The 15,287-nt window shown below is 35.8% G+C and overlaps 2 protein-coding genes across 2 annotated transcripts; both read right to left on the minus strand.

The window, feature by feature from the left end:
• Positions 1-548: 548 nt before the first annotated feature.
• On the minus strand, positions 549-3,847 carry NAC13 (uncharacterized LOC103439966). Its single transcript, NM_001293934.1, has 6 exons — positions 3,623-3,847; positions 2,654-2,931; positions 1,543-2,100; positions 1,337-1,427; positions 1,003-1,232; positions 549-922 (listed from the first exon to the last, which is right to left on the minus strand). The coding sequence occupies exons 1-6, from the start codon at positions 3,786-3,788 to the stop codon at positions 620-622; spliced, it is 1,626 nt and encodes a 541-aa protein (NP_001280863.1). The 5' UTR covers positions 3,789-3,847; the 3' UTR covers positions 549-619.
• A 7,498-nt stretch (positions 3,848-11,345) lies between these two features.
• LOC103439968 (uncharacterized calcium-binding protein At1g02270) lies at positions 11,346-15,287 on the minus strand. The gene is made up of 11 exons (XM_008378622.4): positions 14,749-15,287; positions 14,540-14,644; positions 14,328-14,433; positions 14,007-14,119; positions 13,363-13,458; positions 13,195-13,271; positions 12,991-13,099; positions 12,792-12,917; positions 12,591-12,701; positions 12,372-12,479; positions 11,346-12,113 (listed from the first exon to the last, which is right to left on the minus strand). The coding sequence occupies exons 1-11, from the start codon at positions 14,890-14,892 to the stop codon at positions 11,877-11,879; spliced, it is 1,332 nt and encodes a 443-aa protein (XP_008376844.1). The 5' UTR covers positions 14,893-15,287; the 3' UTR covers positions 11,346-11,876.

The following is a 15,287-nucleotide window of genomic DNA, read 5'->3' on the forward strand; positions in this document are numbered from 1 at the left end:
CTGGGTTTTCATGGATTTGCCTTCTTACGGATATTAACCAGTTTTTATCTCGCTGGGCTGCGCTCAGAAGCTCTTTTGGGTAGTGGGTTTGATGGTAAGAGTAGTAAAACGAGGAGAAAATTGGCAGTCGACCAAGAACCCATCTCCGTCTCTGTTTGTCTGACCGGAATTGGGGAGAAGACTGTAGCAACACAATCGTGGCAGTATCCCAAACAAATAGAAACGGTCACGCGAGGAAGTTAAAATGTACCACCCCTCGTGATTGGCGTGACGTTAAAGAGAATGACTATGCATGGTAACATTCCGTTGTAGGTTAGTTTTCTCATGGATTATGATTGTGCATGGTAGTATACGTCGCAGTAACATTCTCTTGTATGTTAGTTTTTCCGGTGAATTACGTGTTAATTGTATGAAGGGTATAAGTTTAAACAGAAATACAGAACAATTTCGGATAAATAAGTGCAGCTCAACTAAAAGTTCATAGTTTAGTTATGGAATCCCTCAAAAATTGTTAGCTGCTGTACATAATCACATGAGGACTCTGAACCTAACAAATCTATCCTGTGTTTAGCCTCATAAAATTAAACAAACCCTTAAAATGTAGGGCTTAGGCAGTACGCTAGGCAGCGAAAGGTCTTCTGGCGGCTTCAAAACTAATGAAATCCCCATGAGCTCGCAAGATTATGAACAAGAATGCAACCACAACTCCTATAAACAGAAAGGCTAAGGACCACATAGAATGACCGGCAGGAGAGACGGCTTTCAACAACACAGAAAGCAGCCTTTTGCCGGTAATAATGCTGCCATCCGTGGTGAAGTTGGGTCTTTTGGGCACGGTTCCTTTTTCTGGCAGATCAATGTCAGCACTAATAACATTAGTATCAACAGCACCAATAGGTTTCTTTTCGTTATTGCTCATCTCCTGCAAACAGCGTTAAACTCATTACCAACCCTCAAAACTCACCAGACTTTGACATTATTTGTGCTTCACAAACTTCTCACCTCCATAGCTATTGGTTTTGGTTCGTTGTCTTCTGGTCTACTGCTGCATTGGATTCGCCGAACTTTAGTCGCAAGCCTTATCCTTCTTTTCGCATCACCTTGTGTCACAAAGTTCTCTGCACTAGTTGGAATTTGTGTTTGGCGAGCCCTGAGCCTGATTCCAGTGCCAGCATCGCGATTGATAATTGCATTCACATGATTGCTCGTCACCTCAGACCTTGAGGATTGGTCTGCAGCAAAACCAAATGGAGAAGCATTACGTTACTAACATTCATCTAGCACACCATCCACAAATCTCGTCCACTCATCAATGCTAATACCAGAAAAGACTTACCATAATCTTCTGGAATTGAGATCAACAGTGACGGATCATTTCTGTCAATATTCTCCTCAGGCTGAACATCATTTTGAAGTTCTTTCACAAACTGTATGAAATGAGATCAGCAAAAAATTATTTTTCTAGAGACAATCTTTTAAAAGCACGTACATGACACAAAATGCTGCAGATACTTCAAAAGTAACATGAAATCTTCCACTCACCGGTACTTCAGCTGCTATTGCATCGACATCAATCTGCTCCCCTGAACTGTTTAGAATTGAGCTCAAGAAATCGGATACATATGCATCTTGCTCATTGGTTCCATATGGAAACGTCACCCCCTGATGATCATTGCTGAAGTCATTCCTGCCGTAGTAACCAAGCTCCGCGTGCATCTGCGAGTGCAATGGGGAAAAAAGTGGCTCTTGCGGGGGATCATAAAACATGTCCAACTCCCCCAGTGGCATATTCAGTTGACATTCTGCATCATAACCATCACAGCTGTTGCTAGGGAACTTAGTAGTTGGTAGAGGTGGTAAAGTGTCTGATCCCATCGCATTACCAGTATCAGCAGAGGTGCATTCGACTTTGGTAAGAGGCTTTTCATCTTGCCTTTCAAATGATGGTGATGTTGGAACCGGTGCAAGATCAGACTGCACGTCTTGAGGAGACGATACAACAGCAATGGAGGATGAAGCAGTAGGTTCAGCTTCATCAAAATTTGAATCTTCGATGGTCTCATCTTGTTTTTTAAACAGGCGACAAAGGACAAAGGAACTCTGCATAATACAACAGGTACATAACATCTGATTAGTAATTGAAAGTTCAGTCATTTTAAATTCCCGGTCAGTGATCTGAGCATACGTGTTTTGAAGAACTACAAAAATGCAATATACAAACGCACACGCAGACCAATTAAAGAACAATTCCATTGAAAAACATAACTTATTTCCATGCAAAGGGACTCAGTTGAAGATTGAGATTTGTTACTTGCTCAATACTACTTAATAACTCATTCCCTTCCTAATTACCAAGAAATGAACATCTTTTTTCATCAGTTATGATGTAACATCCAAACCATCCGTTTTGCTCAAACCGGTTTATCAGATCCTGCCGTCTATTGTCCAAAGCACGAATTGGACGCTTTGAATCATATTTAGACAACATAAGATATTTCACTAAAACTAAAACCAAACTAAGTAATAGATTTTGACTAAATTATACAAATTACACTTAAACTGATTGCACAAACTATCAATTTTCAAGACTTCAGTGTCCAAATGTGATCATAAAAATCAATTAAACATCATTAAGGTTGAAGAGAAAACCAACCTGGCCAGGATTTGTGCCATCAAGTTCCTTCTGTGTCGCACGATACTCGTGCATAACCCAATTAGTCCTCTTACCCTTAGGAGCACGCCCGATATGGAAGACCAATGTCTTTTTCATTCCAATCAAGATTTTGTCCGACTTGATTTGACGATCTTTTCCAGTGGCCTTCCAATACCCTCTAATTGTAGCCCTGTTCAACCTGTGCCCATTCGGGTACTTTCTGTCCTGCGGACAGAAGAAGAACCACTCCGGATCAGTTGTCTGTATCACTGATAAATCTGCAACACAGCATAAACATAACATTGAGCACAAATATACAAAACTGAAAACCCGAAAAATATGTAATTGGTGAGAAAATCAAGTTGTTGCTACCAAAAGTTCATAATTTTCCCCAAGTTACAACAATTCATCAAATTCCCGGCCTAATTACAACTCAATAAGACATTGATCGATTACTTTTACGAAAAGCATAAGCAAGTGCAAGCATTTTTACTACATTCAGTGAAAACCCCCAACAGATAAAAGGACATATTTACTAAATCTGCAGCATAAATAAGCTTAACATTGGGCAAAGAAAAGCCCAAAAATTGAAGACCTTCAAGTTAGATAATTGGTGAGAAAATCAAGTACTTGCTGCAACCAAATGTTCATAACTTTCCCAAAGTTTCATTAATCCAACAAAATCCCAGCTTAATTACAACCCAATGGAAACTAAATAGTGAATTTAACAACTAAATAACACACTAAATGATATAAGACCACGTCGCGGACAAGTATAAATGAAAGTATGATCGATTCTAAAAAAGCTATTTTTTGAACATTTTTTGTAAATTTCTGGCTCCGCCACTTGATATAAGCAATTAATCACAAGCAAAGTTTAACCATTTTCTACTACATGCAATCAAACCCCACAAAAAATTATCAGAAAAATGTGAAAGCTAAGAGACGGAGAAGGACAAAGTTTAATACCAGGCAAATCCCAGGGCTCCCGTTTGCAAACATCAATCTCACGGATAACAGCGACTTGTCTGTGATTGCCATTGATTTTCGACCTCAAATAATAATCGATCAACTCCGCATCCGTGGGCCGGAATCTGAACCCCAGCGGCAGACTATTCATAGACAGCACCTCCATGTCCGCCAGCACCACTAAACCACAACTCCAGAGAGAGAAACAGAGAAACAGAGGAACAGAGAGACAGAGAGAGTGAGGAAAAACTAAAAAAGCCTAGCTTTTCTCAAGAACCCAAAACTTTTTCCAAGAAACCCAGAAGAAAACACTAGGAATCGGATAGATTCTCGAATTCGAAAAGGAGATTTTGGTGTTCTGAAATCAGGTGTGGACCTTTCTCTCTCTAGCTTTTTTTATCTTTCAGCAGAGAGAAAGCAACGAAGAAGGTTGTGAGGGGCTCTACCGAGGGAGGAGAGAGACACACACAGTTTATATATATCTGCCAAGTCTACCAGCCCGCGTTTAAATTCCACGTACACACCGCGTCCGAGAAAATTAACAGGGGTATTTTAATGCCTCAAATTTTCAACACTGCCACTGTCGGTATGGAACGGCTTGCGCTAGAAGAGAGCGCGTTTAGGTAGAAGAATGATTTTGAGTAATAGTAGGGGTATAAGGGAGAATTTACAAAGCGTTGCGACGAAGGTTTTGCGGGCGGATTGTGCATGCAAGCCAATGAGGTACGGACACGTATGCGAGTGCGCTCGCCGGGAAGGCCGGTCCCGCTTGTTTCAATACGGTACGAAATTGGCAAGTTGCAAGGAACTTTACCCTAATTTTTCATATATTTATTTTTGTATTTAACAATTTAATTGTTTTTGTGTACGAAAAAAACTAATAAAGTTAAAAAGAAAATGAATGTGGTGGCCTGAGAAAGGAGAAAGAGACTGATGGGGACTCGATGAACATAGGCATTGTCAAAAGATTTGTGAAGTGATAGTGTGGTGAAACTTTATTATTAAGGAAAAGAGTATACATGATTTCTTCTACAATGTGTGGGAATTACAATTTGAGAAAGTGATTATTTTTCGGTATAACGCGTTCTCTAATATGGTATAGTATTTGATTATCGTTTTGGACGATTTATTTGGTTATTTATGTATAAATTTACTTAAATTAGTATTGGCCGTTTTTAACATAACATGTCAGACCATTATGTGAGAAATATTTTTTTTTCTTATTTTAGATGCGATAATTTATCGATAGTCAATGATGTTCTTGTCACTTAACAAGAAAATGGATGTAGCCACTTATACTACGGTACTAGTATTGCTTTTTAATTGTAAGTGAGAAGTTTTAAATTGAAATCTCGTAAATGACAAATTCGAAACAATTTAATATAAATATATCGTTGCATAAAAAAAATTAAATAGATATACCATGTGTGGGAATTACAATTTGAGAAAGTGAATTATTTTTGGTATAACGCGTTCTCTAATATGGTAAAGTATTTGATTATCGTTATGGATGATTTATTTGGTTATTTATGTTTGAATTTACTTAAATTAGTATCAACCGTTTTTAACGTAACACGTCAGACCATTATGTGAGAAATATTTTTTTCTTATTTTCTATGCGGTAATTTATCGATAGTAAATGATGTTCTTGTCATTTAACAAGAAAATGGATGTAGCCACTTATACTACGATATACTAGTATTGCTTTTTAATTGTAAGTGAGAAGTTTTAAATTGAAATCTCATAAATGATAAATTCGAAACAATTTAATATAAATATATCGTTGCGTGAAAAAAAAATAGATATACCACTCTCGAGTAGTCGAGTTCGGGTTTCCTATGAATATTTTTTGTGCTAATAGAGTACTTATGTAAAATTGAAGTTTATTTATTATTTGTATTGGATATTGGGAAAATATGGATAATTTTTAATGTAGTATAATGGAAAATATGAAGTTTGAGTTTAATGTATTAATTATATTAATGAAATATAAGTGATAGAGATGCCGTTGGCATTTATTTATGTCGAATGCTAGATGTTAATCTCATAAACAAATTTAGAACTATCAAATTCCACCATATTTACGATGAAATGAAGAACATTTTGGGCAATGTGGATTTTTGGCATGTCTGCAAATAAAATAATTTTGTGACGGATAGTTTAGCGAATTATAGTCTTGATTGAGATTTAGCAATATTTACTTTGATAATCCTCCTTCTTATTTAGTTAGTTTTGTTCATGAAAATCGACTTTAAATGTCCCGATCTAAATTTATTACTGATTAATTTTGTTTGGGCTTTTGCTACTAGCCCCATTTTTCAAAAAAAGAAAAAGAAAAAAAGAAAAAAAGAAAAAAAGAAAAAAAGAAAAAAAAATGAACATCTGGGAAGGTTGTTGGAAAAACCCTAAAGTTCATGGCATATTCACATGGGGAATTTAGAATTTTAGGATTCTTAAGAGAAGACCTTTTTCAACAACAAAAAAACAAGACAGAAATTGAAAGGTTCGAGATTTAAATATGTTTATATGTCAATCTTAGTGGGGGGATATTGGACTTTAAACTTTTCAAACGATTACAAACTACATCTATCCTGTCTAATGAATTTTTCACAAGCTAAAGTAATGTTTGTGTGTGTATATATATTTTAAGCATTAGTCGTTTAAAAATACTTTTAAAATAACTAAAAGTATTTTTAGAAAAAATATTTTTGGATTCCAAATACATTTAGAATGTTTTCTGCAAGAAACATAAGTTATGTATTTTTTTAAGCACTTTTTCAAGATTTACTTGCATTTTACTAAAAATTAGTTCTAAAAATATTTACATAAAAAAACATTTTTAATCATTTTAAAAACATTTCCAAACAATATCATCATCTTATATTTATTTACCCCACTTTCCACATTTTAAACTAGGATTTTATACTTCTTTTCTTTTGTTGTCTTTTTTCCCCTTGGGATTCCAATTTATTCCACCACTTTTGATTAAAATTTCATCTATATTATATTATATCCTAATAATGTGAACACAAAGAAAAGAAAAGTGAGTTGAAAGTAGCTTGCGAATCTTTTCCATTGTGCTTTGCGCAGTACGGTTTGCAAATTGGGAATTGGATCCCCTCCGGTCAAATGGTGGGGATCCTCGTGACCACACAACAAGTACCGTTGAATTTTGATCAAACGACTACAAACAGAGGGTCCCTTTAAAAGTTATAATAATTGTAATCGTTGAATCAAAATTCAACGGTCCGTGTTGTGTGGTCATGAGGATCCCCATCATTTGTTCAGGAGGGGATCTAATTCCAGTTGCAAGCATGGCTGAGGAAAAGTGATTACTCCCTAATCTCAACTGTGTGTATATATAATATATCTGCATGGAAAAATTATTTACTCCCTAATCTCAAGTGATTTACTCTCTATCCAATATTTACTAATTTTATCTTCATGTATGTATATTTTATATATATACACGCCATGCTAAAAAGCCATAAAAGGTATTGAAATTAATATTTATATACGATTGCTACGCATCATCCTTATCATTAATTTGACCGAAAAATAGAGAGGTCATCTTCCACTTCCAACTCTTTTCTGTAAACTTTGTGCTTTTTATAACTTGATACCTCATACAAGAAGAACTAAAAGAGAAACTTGATGAGATTAGGCTCGGCAGGAACTGTTATTTGTTTCCCTAATTACACTGCATTAAAGCTTCCGGTATGCTTTGTTAATCAGAAGTAAAGTGTTTCTGAATCATAGTCCAAAACACGGCTATTATTTTCAATATTTGGTTGAATTTTTGTCATTAGACTCATTACTGAATTTCTAATTTCAACCTGTTATTTTCAACTAAATAAAATTTTCAAACTGTTTATTAACAAAAATATAATTTTTATTGTTTTATAAACCATTAATAGGATAAACTATACGATGTTCATTTAATGTCTAAAACTACATGAAGGATTAGAGAGAGCACATTATTTTAGCCAACTCAACTAAAATTAGATTAAAAGGTAACTAGTTAGGATGACATGTCTACTAACTAGTTAGGATGACGTGTCTACCACATTGCGTCTTAGTTTGAATCACCCTTTATATAAAGTAGAGTGTATTAGATATCCCTTTGTCAGAAAATTAGAAAAGTTAGATTGTAAGATGGCAATATGTTGCAGAAGAGCAAAATCAGTTTCAATTAGTGTGTGTTATTAACAGTGATGCTGAATGCATTGCAAATACAAAAAGGCCTCTAATGTGGTACATCTCACCATTGCTACAAAATTACAAATTGGGATAGCTGCAAACCTACATATATGCACAGGCAGCTATACAATTCTATAGGATCTTTACAAATGCACAGCAGCTATACAACTCTTTATTTGTTAAGTGCAACTTTGCCCATCCCCTAAAGTGGGAGCTCAAACTCCTCCATTGATTGCCGTTAAATTATTTATAAAATTGAAGTTTTATTTATATTTTATGTTGGATATTGGGAAAATAGGGATAACTTTTTATGTTGTATATTGGAAAATATGAGTTTTAAGTTTTATGTATCAATTATATTGATGAAATAGAAGTGGATAGAGAAGCCATTGGCATTTATTTATGTCTAATACCAGATGTTAATGTCATAAACAAATTTCGAACTATCAAATTCTACGATATTTACGATGAACAATGAACAACATTTGGGCAACGCGATCTTCAGCATGTCCACAAAGAAAATAATTTTTTGACGGATGGTTTAGCGAACTATAGTTTTGATTTAGATTTAGGCAATTTTTACTTTCATAATTCTCTTTATTGTTCAGTTAATTTTGTTCATAATGGTCGCCTTAAACTGTTCTGGTCTAAGTTTATTATTGATAAGTTTTGTTTGGGCTTTTGCTTTTAGCCCCATTTTTCCACAAATAAAAAAAAAAAGAACAAGATTTGGGAAGGTGTTGGAAAGACCCTAAATTTCATGGTATATTCTAACCTTTTAGGATCTTAAAGAGAAGAGCTTTTTCAACAAATAAAAAATAGAAATTAAAAGGTTCGAGATTTATTTATGCTTATATGTCAATATTACTATATTAGTGCGGGCATATTGAACTTTAAACTTTTCATTACAATCTACATCAATTTTGTCTCATGAATTTTTTTACAAGCTAAAGTAATTTTATATATCTTTTTAAAATAAATAGGTAGTTTAAAATTACTTTTAAAATGATTAAAATATTTTTTGAGAAAATATTTTGAATTTCAAAAGCATTTGAAGTATTTTCTACAAGAAACATCAGTTATGTGTTTATTTTAAGAAGCACTTTAAGTACTTTTTCATAATTTACTTCATTTTATTAAAAATTAATTCCAAAATATTCTCACACAAAACGTTTTCAATCATTTTAAAAACATTTACAAACAAACTCATAATCTTATATTTATTCACCCCACAATCCACATTTTTAATTAGGATTTCGTACATCTTTCTTTTTGTTGTCTTTTTCCCACCTTAGGATTCCAATGTATTCGGCAACTTTTGATTAAAATTTCATTTGTATTATCCTAATAATGTGAACACAAAGAAAAGTGAGTTAAAGAAGCTTGCGAATCTTTTTCATCGTGCTTGACTGCTTTGTGCAGTACGGTTAGCATATTGCGTGCATGGCTGTGGAAAAGCAATTTACTCCCTTATCTCAAGTGTGTATACATATATTATATCTGCAATCCTTACTATTTTTAATATATCTGTATTCGGGCGAAGATTTCTTCGGAAATGGCTCCTTGGACTTTAGCATAGTTCCCCAAAGAATTGGCACTTTGGATGTGTAGTCAGGCTTTTGCTTGCTGATGTGCTGCAAGAAAATGACAGAGTTAGTTCTAAAATGTGCATTTGTGGTACCTTAGGTGTACGTCTTGAGGCTCGCAATCAAAACTAACTGAGTGCTAGGCGTGTCATTGCTATCTCAGTATAGCAAATGTAGAACAAGAGTGTGTTTAGTCGATTATTTGCGCCCCAAGTTACTCGGACTTCTTGTTATCAAAGAATTGTCGTGGATGAGTTAAGTCTACATTAAGTTCTTTTTCTTGCCTTGTTACCAAGGACTTTCAGTTTACAGTCTTGTATGTTCATATGAAGGGAGTTCAAATTCCCTTTAAGTCATTTAGCCGTTTGCTTGGTTCTTGATTGATTTTAATGATAGCCTATCCATTAAACTAATCAGATCCAGATGCAAATGAGACTCTTAAAGTAGGACAATAGGTGGACAAGACTTGAATACATACTGGGGAATGCATTACGTAATAGATCTACAAATTCATAAAACAAACAAAGAGTTTTGGGCAAGATTTCGCCTTGTCTGTCAATGTTGAACTTCTTGCAGTCACTTCTCTTTGTGATTACAGGGGTTTGTATGCTAAAAAGAGGATGGATGGTAAATAGGTTTACACAAGGGAATCGATACTACGTCACTAAGGGAGATAACTGAGCTTTAAACTAGAGAGAAAGATAGCTGGTCGCTAAGAAGATCTGAGATTTGGGCTGATTACAACTTTTGGATGCAAATCTAGCTTAAGAGCAGAGTTTGTATGCTTGTTTGTTTGATTGGTTATGTGTCCTTGTCTCTGGGGCCTCTTCCTTCTTTTATAGGTCAATTAGCCTGACTGCTGTGACTTTGTTCTTGCCCGAAAGCATCTGAACGGTAGCGAGTCATCAGCTTTTTACTTGTATTGCCACTGAAAAGTGTTTTTTTGCTGATTGTGAGTTAGTCCCCATCACTTGTCATTTAAATCATAGGAAGATGGTCCATGCATTAATGGGGAGGCACCAATTTGTCTCTGGACTTGGTGCTGGGCTTTGGGTAAGTATTCTTCTAATTGGCATCTTTGAGTTTTCTCACATTTGCAGTCCAATATTCACATATTAACCCAAACAATCTGCATGAAAAAGTGATTTATCATATATGTATATATATATATATATATATATATATACATATATATATATACATATATATCTGCATGGAAAAGTGATTTACTCCCTAATCTCAAGTGATTTACTGTCTATCTCCAATATTTACTATTTTTTTACCTGCATGTGTGTGTGTGTACGCCATGCTAAAAAGCCAAAATAAGGTATTGAAATTAATATTTAATTACGATTTGCTACGTATCATCCTTATCATTTGACCAAAAAATAGAGCGGTCATCTTCCACTTCCAACTTTTTCTGTAAACTTTGTGCTTTTTATAGCTTGATACCTGATACCTCATAGAAAAATAACAAAAAGAGAAACTTGTTGAGATTAGGCTCGGCAGGAACTGTTAATTGTTTCCCTAATTACAATGCATTTAAAGCTTTCGGTATGCTTTGTTAATCAGAAGTAAAGGGTTTCTGAATCATAGTCCAAAACAAGGCTATTATTTTCAATATTTGGTTGAATTTCTGTCATTAGACTCATTACTGAATTTCTTATTTCAACCTGTTATTTTCAACTAAATAAAATTTTCAAACTGTTAACTACACGAAGTTCACATTACTTTAGCCATAATTAATCTACCTTTATTTTATAATTGTCAATGATGTTGACGTGGGTTAGTCTAGCTAATTAGGACGGTGTGTCCACCATATTGCGTCCGATTTTGAATCTCCCTTCGTATAGAGTAGAGTAGATTAGAATATCCCTTTCTCAGAAAATTAGAAAAAGTTAGATTGTAAGATGGCAATATGTTGCAGAAGAGCAAAATCAGTTGCAATTGGTGTGTTATTAACAGTGATGCTGAATGCATTTGCAAAGTACAAAAAGGCCTCTAATTTGGTACATCTCACCAATATTGCTACAAAATTACAAATAGGGGATAGCTGCAAACCTACATATATGCACAGACAGCTATACAACTCTATAGGATCTTTACAAATGCACAGCAGCTATACAACTCTTTGTTTGTTAAGTGCAACTTTGCTCACCTTCTAAAGTGGGAGTTATGCTCAAACGCCCCCGTTGATTGCAGTTAGATTACTTTAGGGGGTGGGCAAAGTTGTTCTCTTCTTTGTTATTCTTAGGTTCCTTCTTTTTTTCCCACATCAATGGGCACAATGGAAAGGCCAAATGTGTAATCCGGATCCTAGTTCTGTTATTCAGTTGCAGATCAAAGGCCAGTTCACTGATGTTTGCCCGTTTGTATACGAAAGATTGAGCTTCGAACACAGACACAATTAAAAAGGAGGAACGCCGATAAAAGTTCTTTTCATTCAAGTACTGCTGAGCTTGAGGTTGTCAGAGAATCATCTGAGAGCAAGGCATTCTTATTGGTGAAAAAACCACAGTGAGTCGTGCATGATCAGAAAGAGAGTAGTCTTCGGGCCACGTTCCTTTCTCCACTTCAGGAGGGAAGAGAACAGCGTTTTTGACACTGAAACCAATTGTTTGTTCCTGAATACCCTTGGAATCACTATCACAGTCACTACCGCTTTCATCTTTCTGCTCTGACCCCGTAGGATTCCAAATTCGCTGCTGCAATGCCATTAGTAGTAGCATAAACGTCATAAAACTTCTAATGTGCTGAAAAATAGGACAGTTTCAACCGCCAAGTTTTCTAAACCAAATTTGCAGGGGTGAAAATCCACATAGGCGAACAATCTAAGCCCACTGACAACCGGAAAACAAAATCATTTTCCTACATAAAAGCTTAAACTCCCTGTACTACTATTCAATCTCCGTGGTGTATACAAAACTAATTACAATGAGCAATAGTTGGTGAAAATAACTTACCTGAAATTCTATGTAATCAAGAAAACCATTTCCATCTATGTCTGCTTGAACCCACAAATCCTTTGTCTCGTCGTGGCTAAGTCCATGGCAATGACCTGTCATGTTAAGCTGCATAACATAGAAAGAAACCAATTGGAATATTCACTAGCTGGCAAAGGTTCTATTCAGAACAAGAGTATACAGATTAGGAGAAAATATCAGTTTTAATTGATATCGTACCTGTCGAAGTGCTTCACAGAAACCTGAATAGGTAATGTAATCAACAGGATTATCAGTCTTCAGAAAAGCAAAGGCATCATCCGCTGTCAGCGAAGCTCTTCGTAGTAGATACTGAAATTGTGAAAATTTATCCCATCAGAAACAGAACGAACAGCAATGTGACAGAAAGAAGTATACAGGCAATGCATATGAATTGCTGACCTTGAACATTCCAAATACTGCTTCAGTCCAACTAGTTTTTAGTAGCTTACGATATCTATTAGGATTGAGAAGCCATATAAAATCAACGCCGCATATGTTTCCCCTATGGTTTCTGTGGCTAACCCACTGCATGGAAAATATGAAATATGAGTTACAGGCAAACAAAAACGAAATTATGTGTAAAGTTGAAGATACTGACCTTGTGTGCATCTGCATCGGTATAATGATGAGCAGTATCATAAGAAGATACAAACCCCTGGGACCGAAGAAACTCGTAAACATGTCCACGTTTGCTTCCGTTCCAGTCACTGAAGAAAGAAGAGATTGGAACAAAATATTACAAATGGCTATGATTTGAAAATTAGGGAGCAAAAGATCTATAAATGTAAGGCATTAGGAATACCCGCAGAGAATAATCGGCATGGGATTAAGCTTGTTCTCTTTCTGATAAGATTCTAAATGTTGCAAGATTTTGTAGACCTAAAGTGAGAAACCGACAAAATGTTGTCACTAAGAAAATGTTACACTGCGTACATACAAAGGAAGAGTATGAAATCGAGAATGAAGTTACCTGATGCAATCGAACTATACACAAACTCGAGTCATGAGGAAATAACAAGTGGGTGTTCACGATGAGAATTTCTTGTCGAATGTCGTTGTTTCGGAACTGCAAAATTGAGGTAGCTGTAAAACCATTTTGTGAATGACAATGAATTATGCCGAGAATAAATGAGGGAATAATTGACTTGGCAATCAAGTTAATGAAATCTCTAAGACTCTAGGTGCCTTAAGGAAATAAACATATTCGAGTCCTAATTAAATGCGATCGATTATGGACCTTTATTAAGTAAATACAAGGAATAAGAGTCATGATGGGACTCTAATTGATTAGATATGATTTGGGTTGATATCCTTTCCGATAATAGGGAGGAATTGGTTGAAACCCTAGTTATATAACCTAAGAGCAGTCCTTGCTTCCATACCAACTGAAACTTACGAAAACTACAAGCCTATTTCGATAGTAGAGTTCATTAAGAGGTACTGGAAGTAGAAGACTACTTCTACTTTGTTCGCAAGGATCAATGGCTTCATCTTCATAACCATGTTTTCCGTATTCTACAGCTAAGTTTAATATAATTAGTTGATCTCTATTTTATATTGACTTGATTTGTTCGTGATCCTAATGTCTTGTTGTGATTTCAGAATATGTCTTACAGTAGCTAATTCCACATGTATCAACTGAGCAACACGATCACCATAATCATTGAAGTGCAACTCTTCATAGTTTACAACTCTAAAGTAGTCCTTATGCACCGCGGTCAGCAAACCTGTACATAAAAATAAGATGAGCAGTTTCCATCATATATCCCAACAAAACAGTTTTTTCTTTCGATCCAAAATCCAGATTAACTTATTTTGTTAAGCTCTCCCCATCTCACCATCTGTTTTTTTTCCTTTCTTATTCTTTTTCTCGAATCGAGATTAAGGGAATTGATGATGCTATGCATTCTAAACAGGAAAATGAATAAGACTTACCATCGCCACGGTTGTTGGTTCGTCCTAGTTTGAGATTGATATAACCAGCATCTCCAAGTTTCTTCTCGTAAATGTTCACAAGCTCTTCGTTTCCGACCCAGAACTCCTGTGCCAATCAGAGAGATATAAACACCACATTTGTATCATGCCATCAAACAATGTGTAGCAACTTCCATCCTTAATGCTTTCAAAAAGTTGTAAGAAATGCAAACCTGAAGACAAATGATGGAAGATCTCTCAGCCAACAAACAATCCAGTATCCTTTGGTTCCTGGCCAGCCAATACGCTCTGTGATCGCTTTCTCGACTATCAGGATCCTGAACATCAAAAGTTAAAAGCTTGAGATTACCCTTTTACAAACATTGATTAAAAAACAATAACAAGACAAGTTTTACAGGATTCAAAAGATTATGATGCGTACGTCATGGTTGAGGCGCTTGTAAATGGGAGCGAGGATGTTGAAAGTGGTGCAGGTAATGCATGGCTGTTGGTGGTGGCCGTCTAGTTTGGAAGACGCAATTGCATAGCTTCCAATTCTCGATATCCTTCCCTTCGTCTTCGTCATCGTATTATTATTCTCTCAACTTTCTCACCAATAAATAAACACACAACTATTTCACCGCCGCCGCAGCAGCAAGAGGAGGCAAACAACTGCCTGCCTGCCTGCCTGCCTGCCTGCCTTTTGCCGGAAACCAAGGCCAAAAACAATGGCCAACAAAAGGATTGAATGAATGATCACCGGGCTCTCGAAAAGATGCCCTAGCTTTCGGGGACGATAAGGAGAAGGAGGAGGAGGGAAAAGTTAACGGAATAACAGGTAGCGGGGGAGTGATCCTCGGGCTCAACGACCACCACCACAACCACCTCGGATTACTTGTCGTGGGTTGTGCTTAAGGGACAACCTCATATATGTTGTCTTCATGAAAGCGTCAGTTATGTAGTGCAAAAAAAAAAGAAAAG

The sequence above is a fragment of the Malus domestica genome, chromosome 07, assembly GCF_042453785.1.
Source record: "Malus domestica chromosome 07, GDT2T_hap1".
Classification (NCBI taxonomy): Eukaryota; Viridiplantae; Streptophyta; class Magnoliopsida; order Rosales; family Rosaceae; genus Malus; species Malus domestica.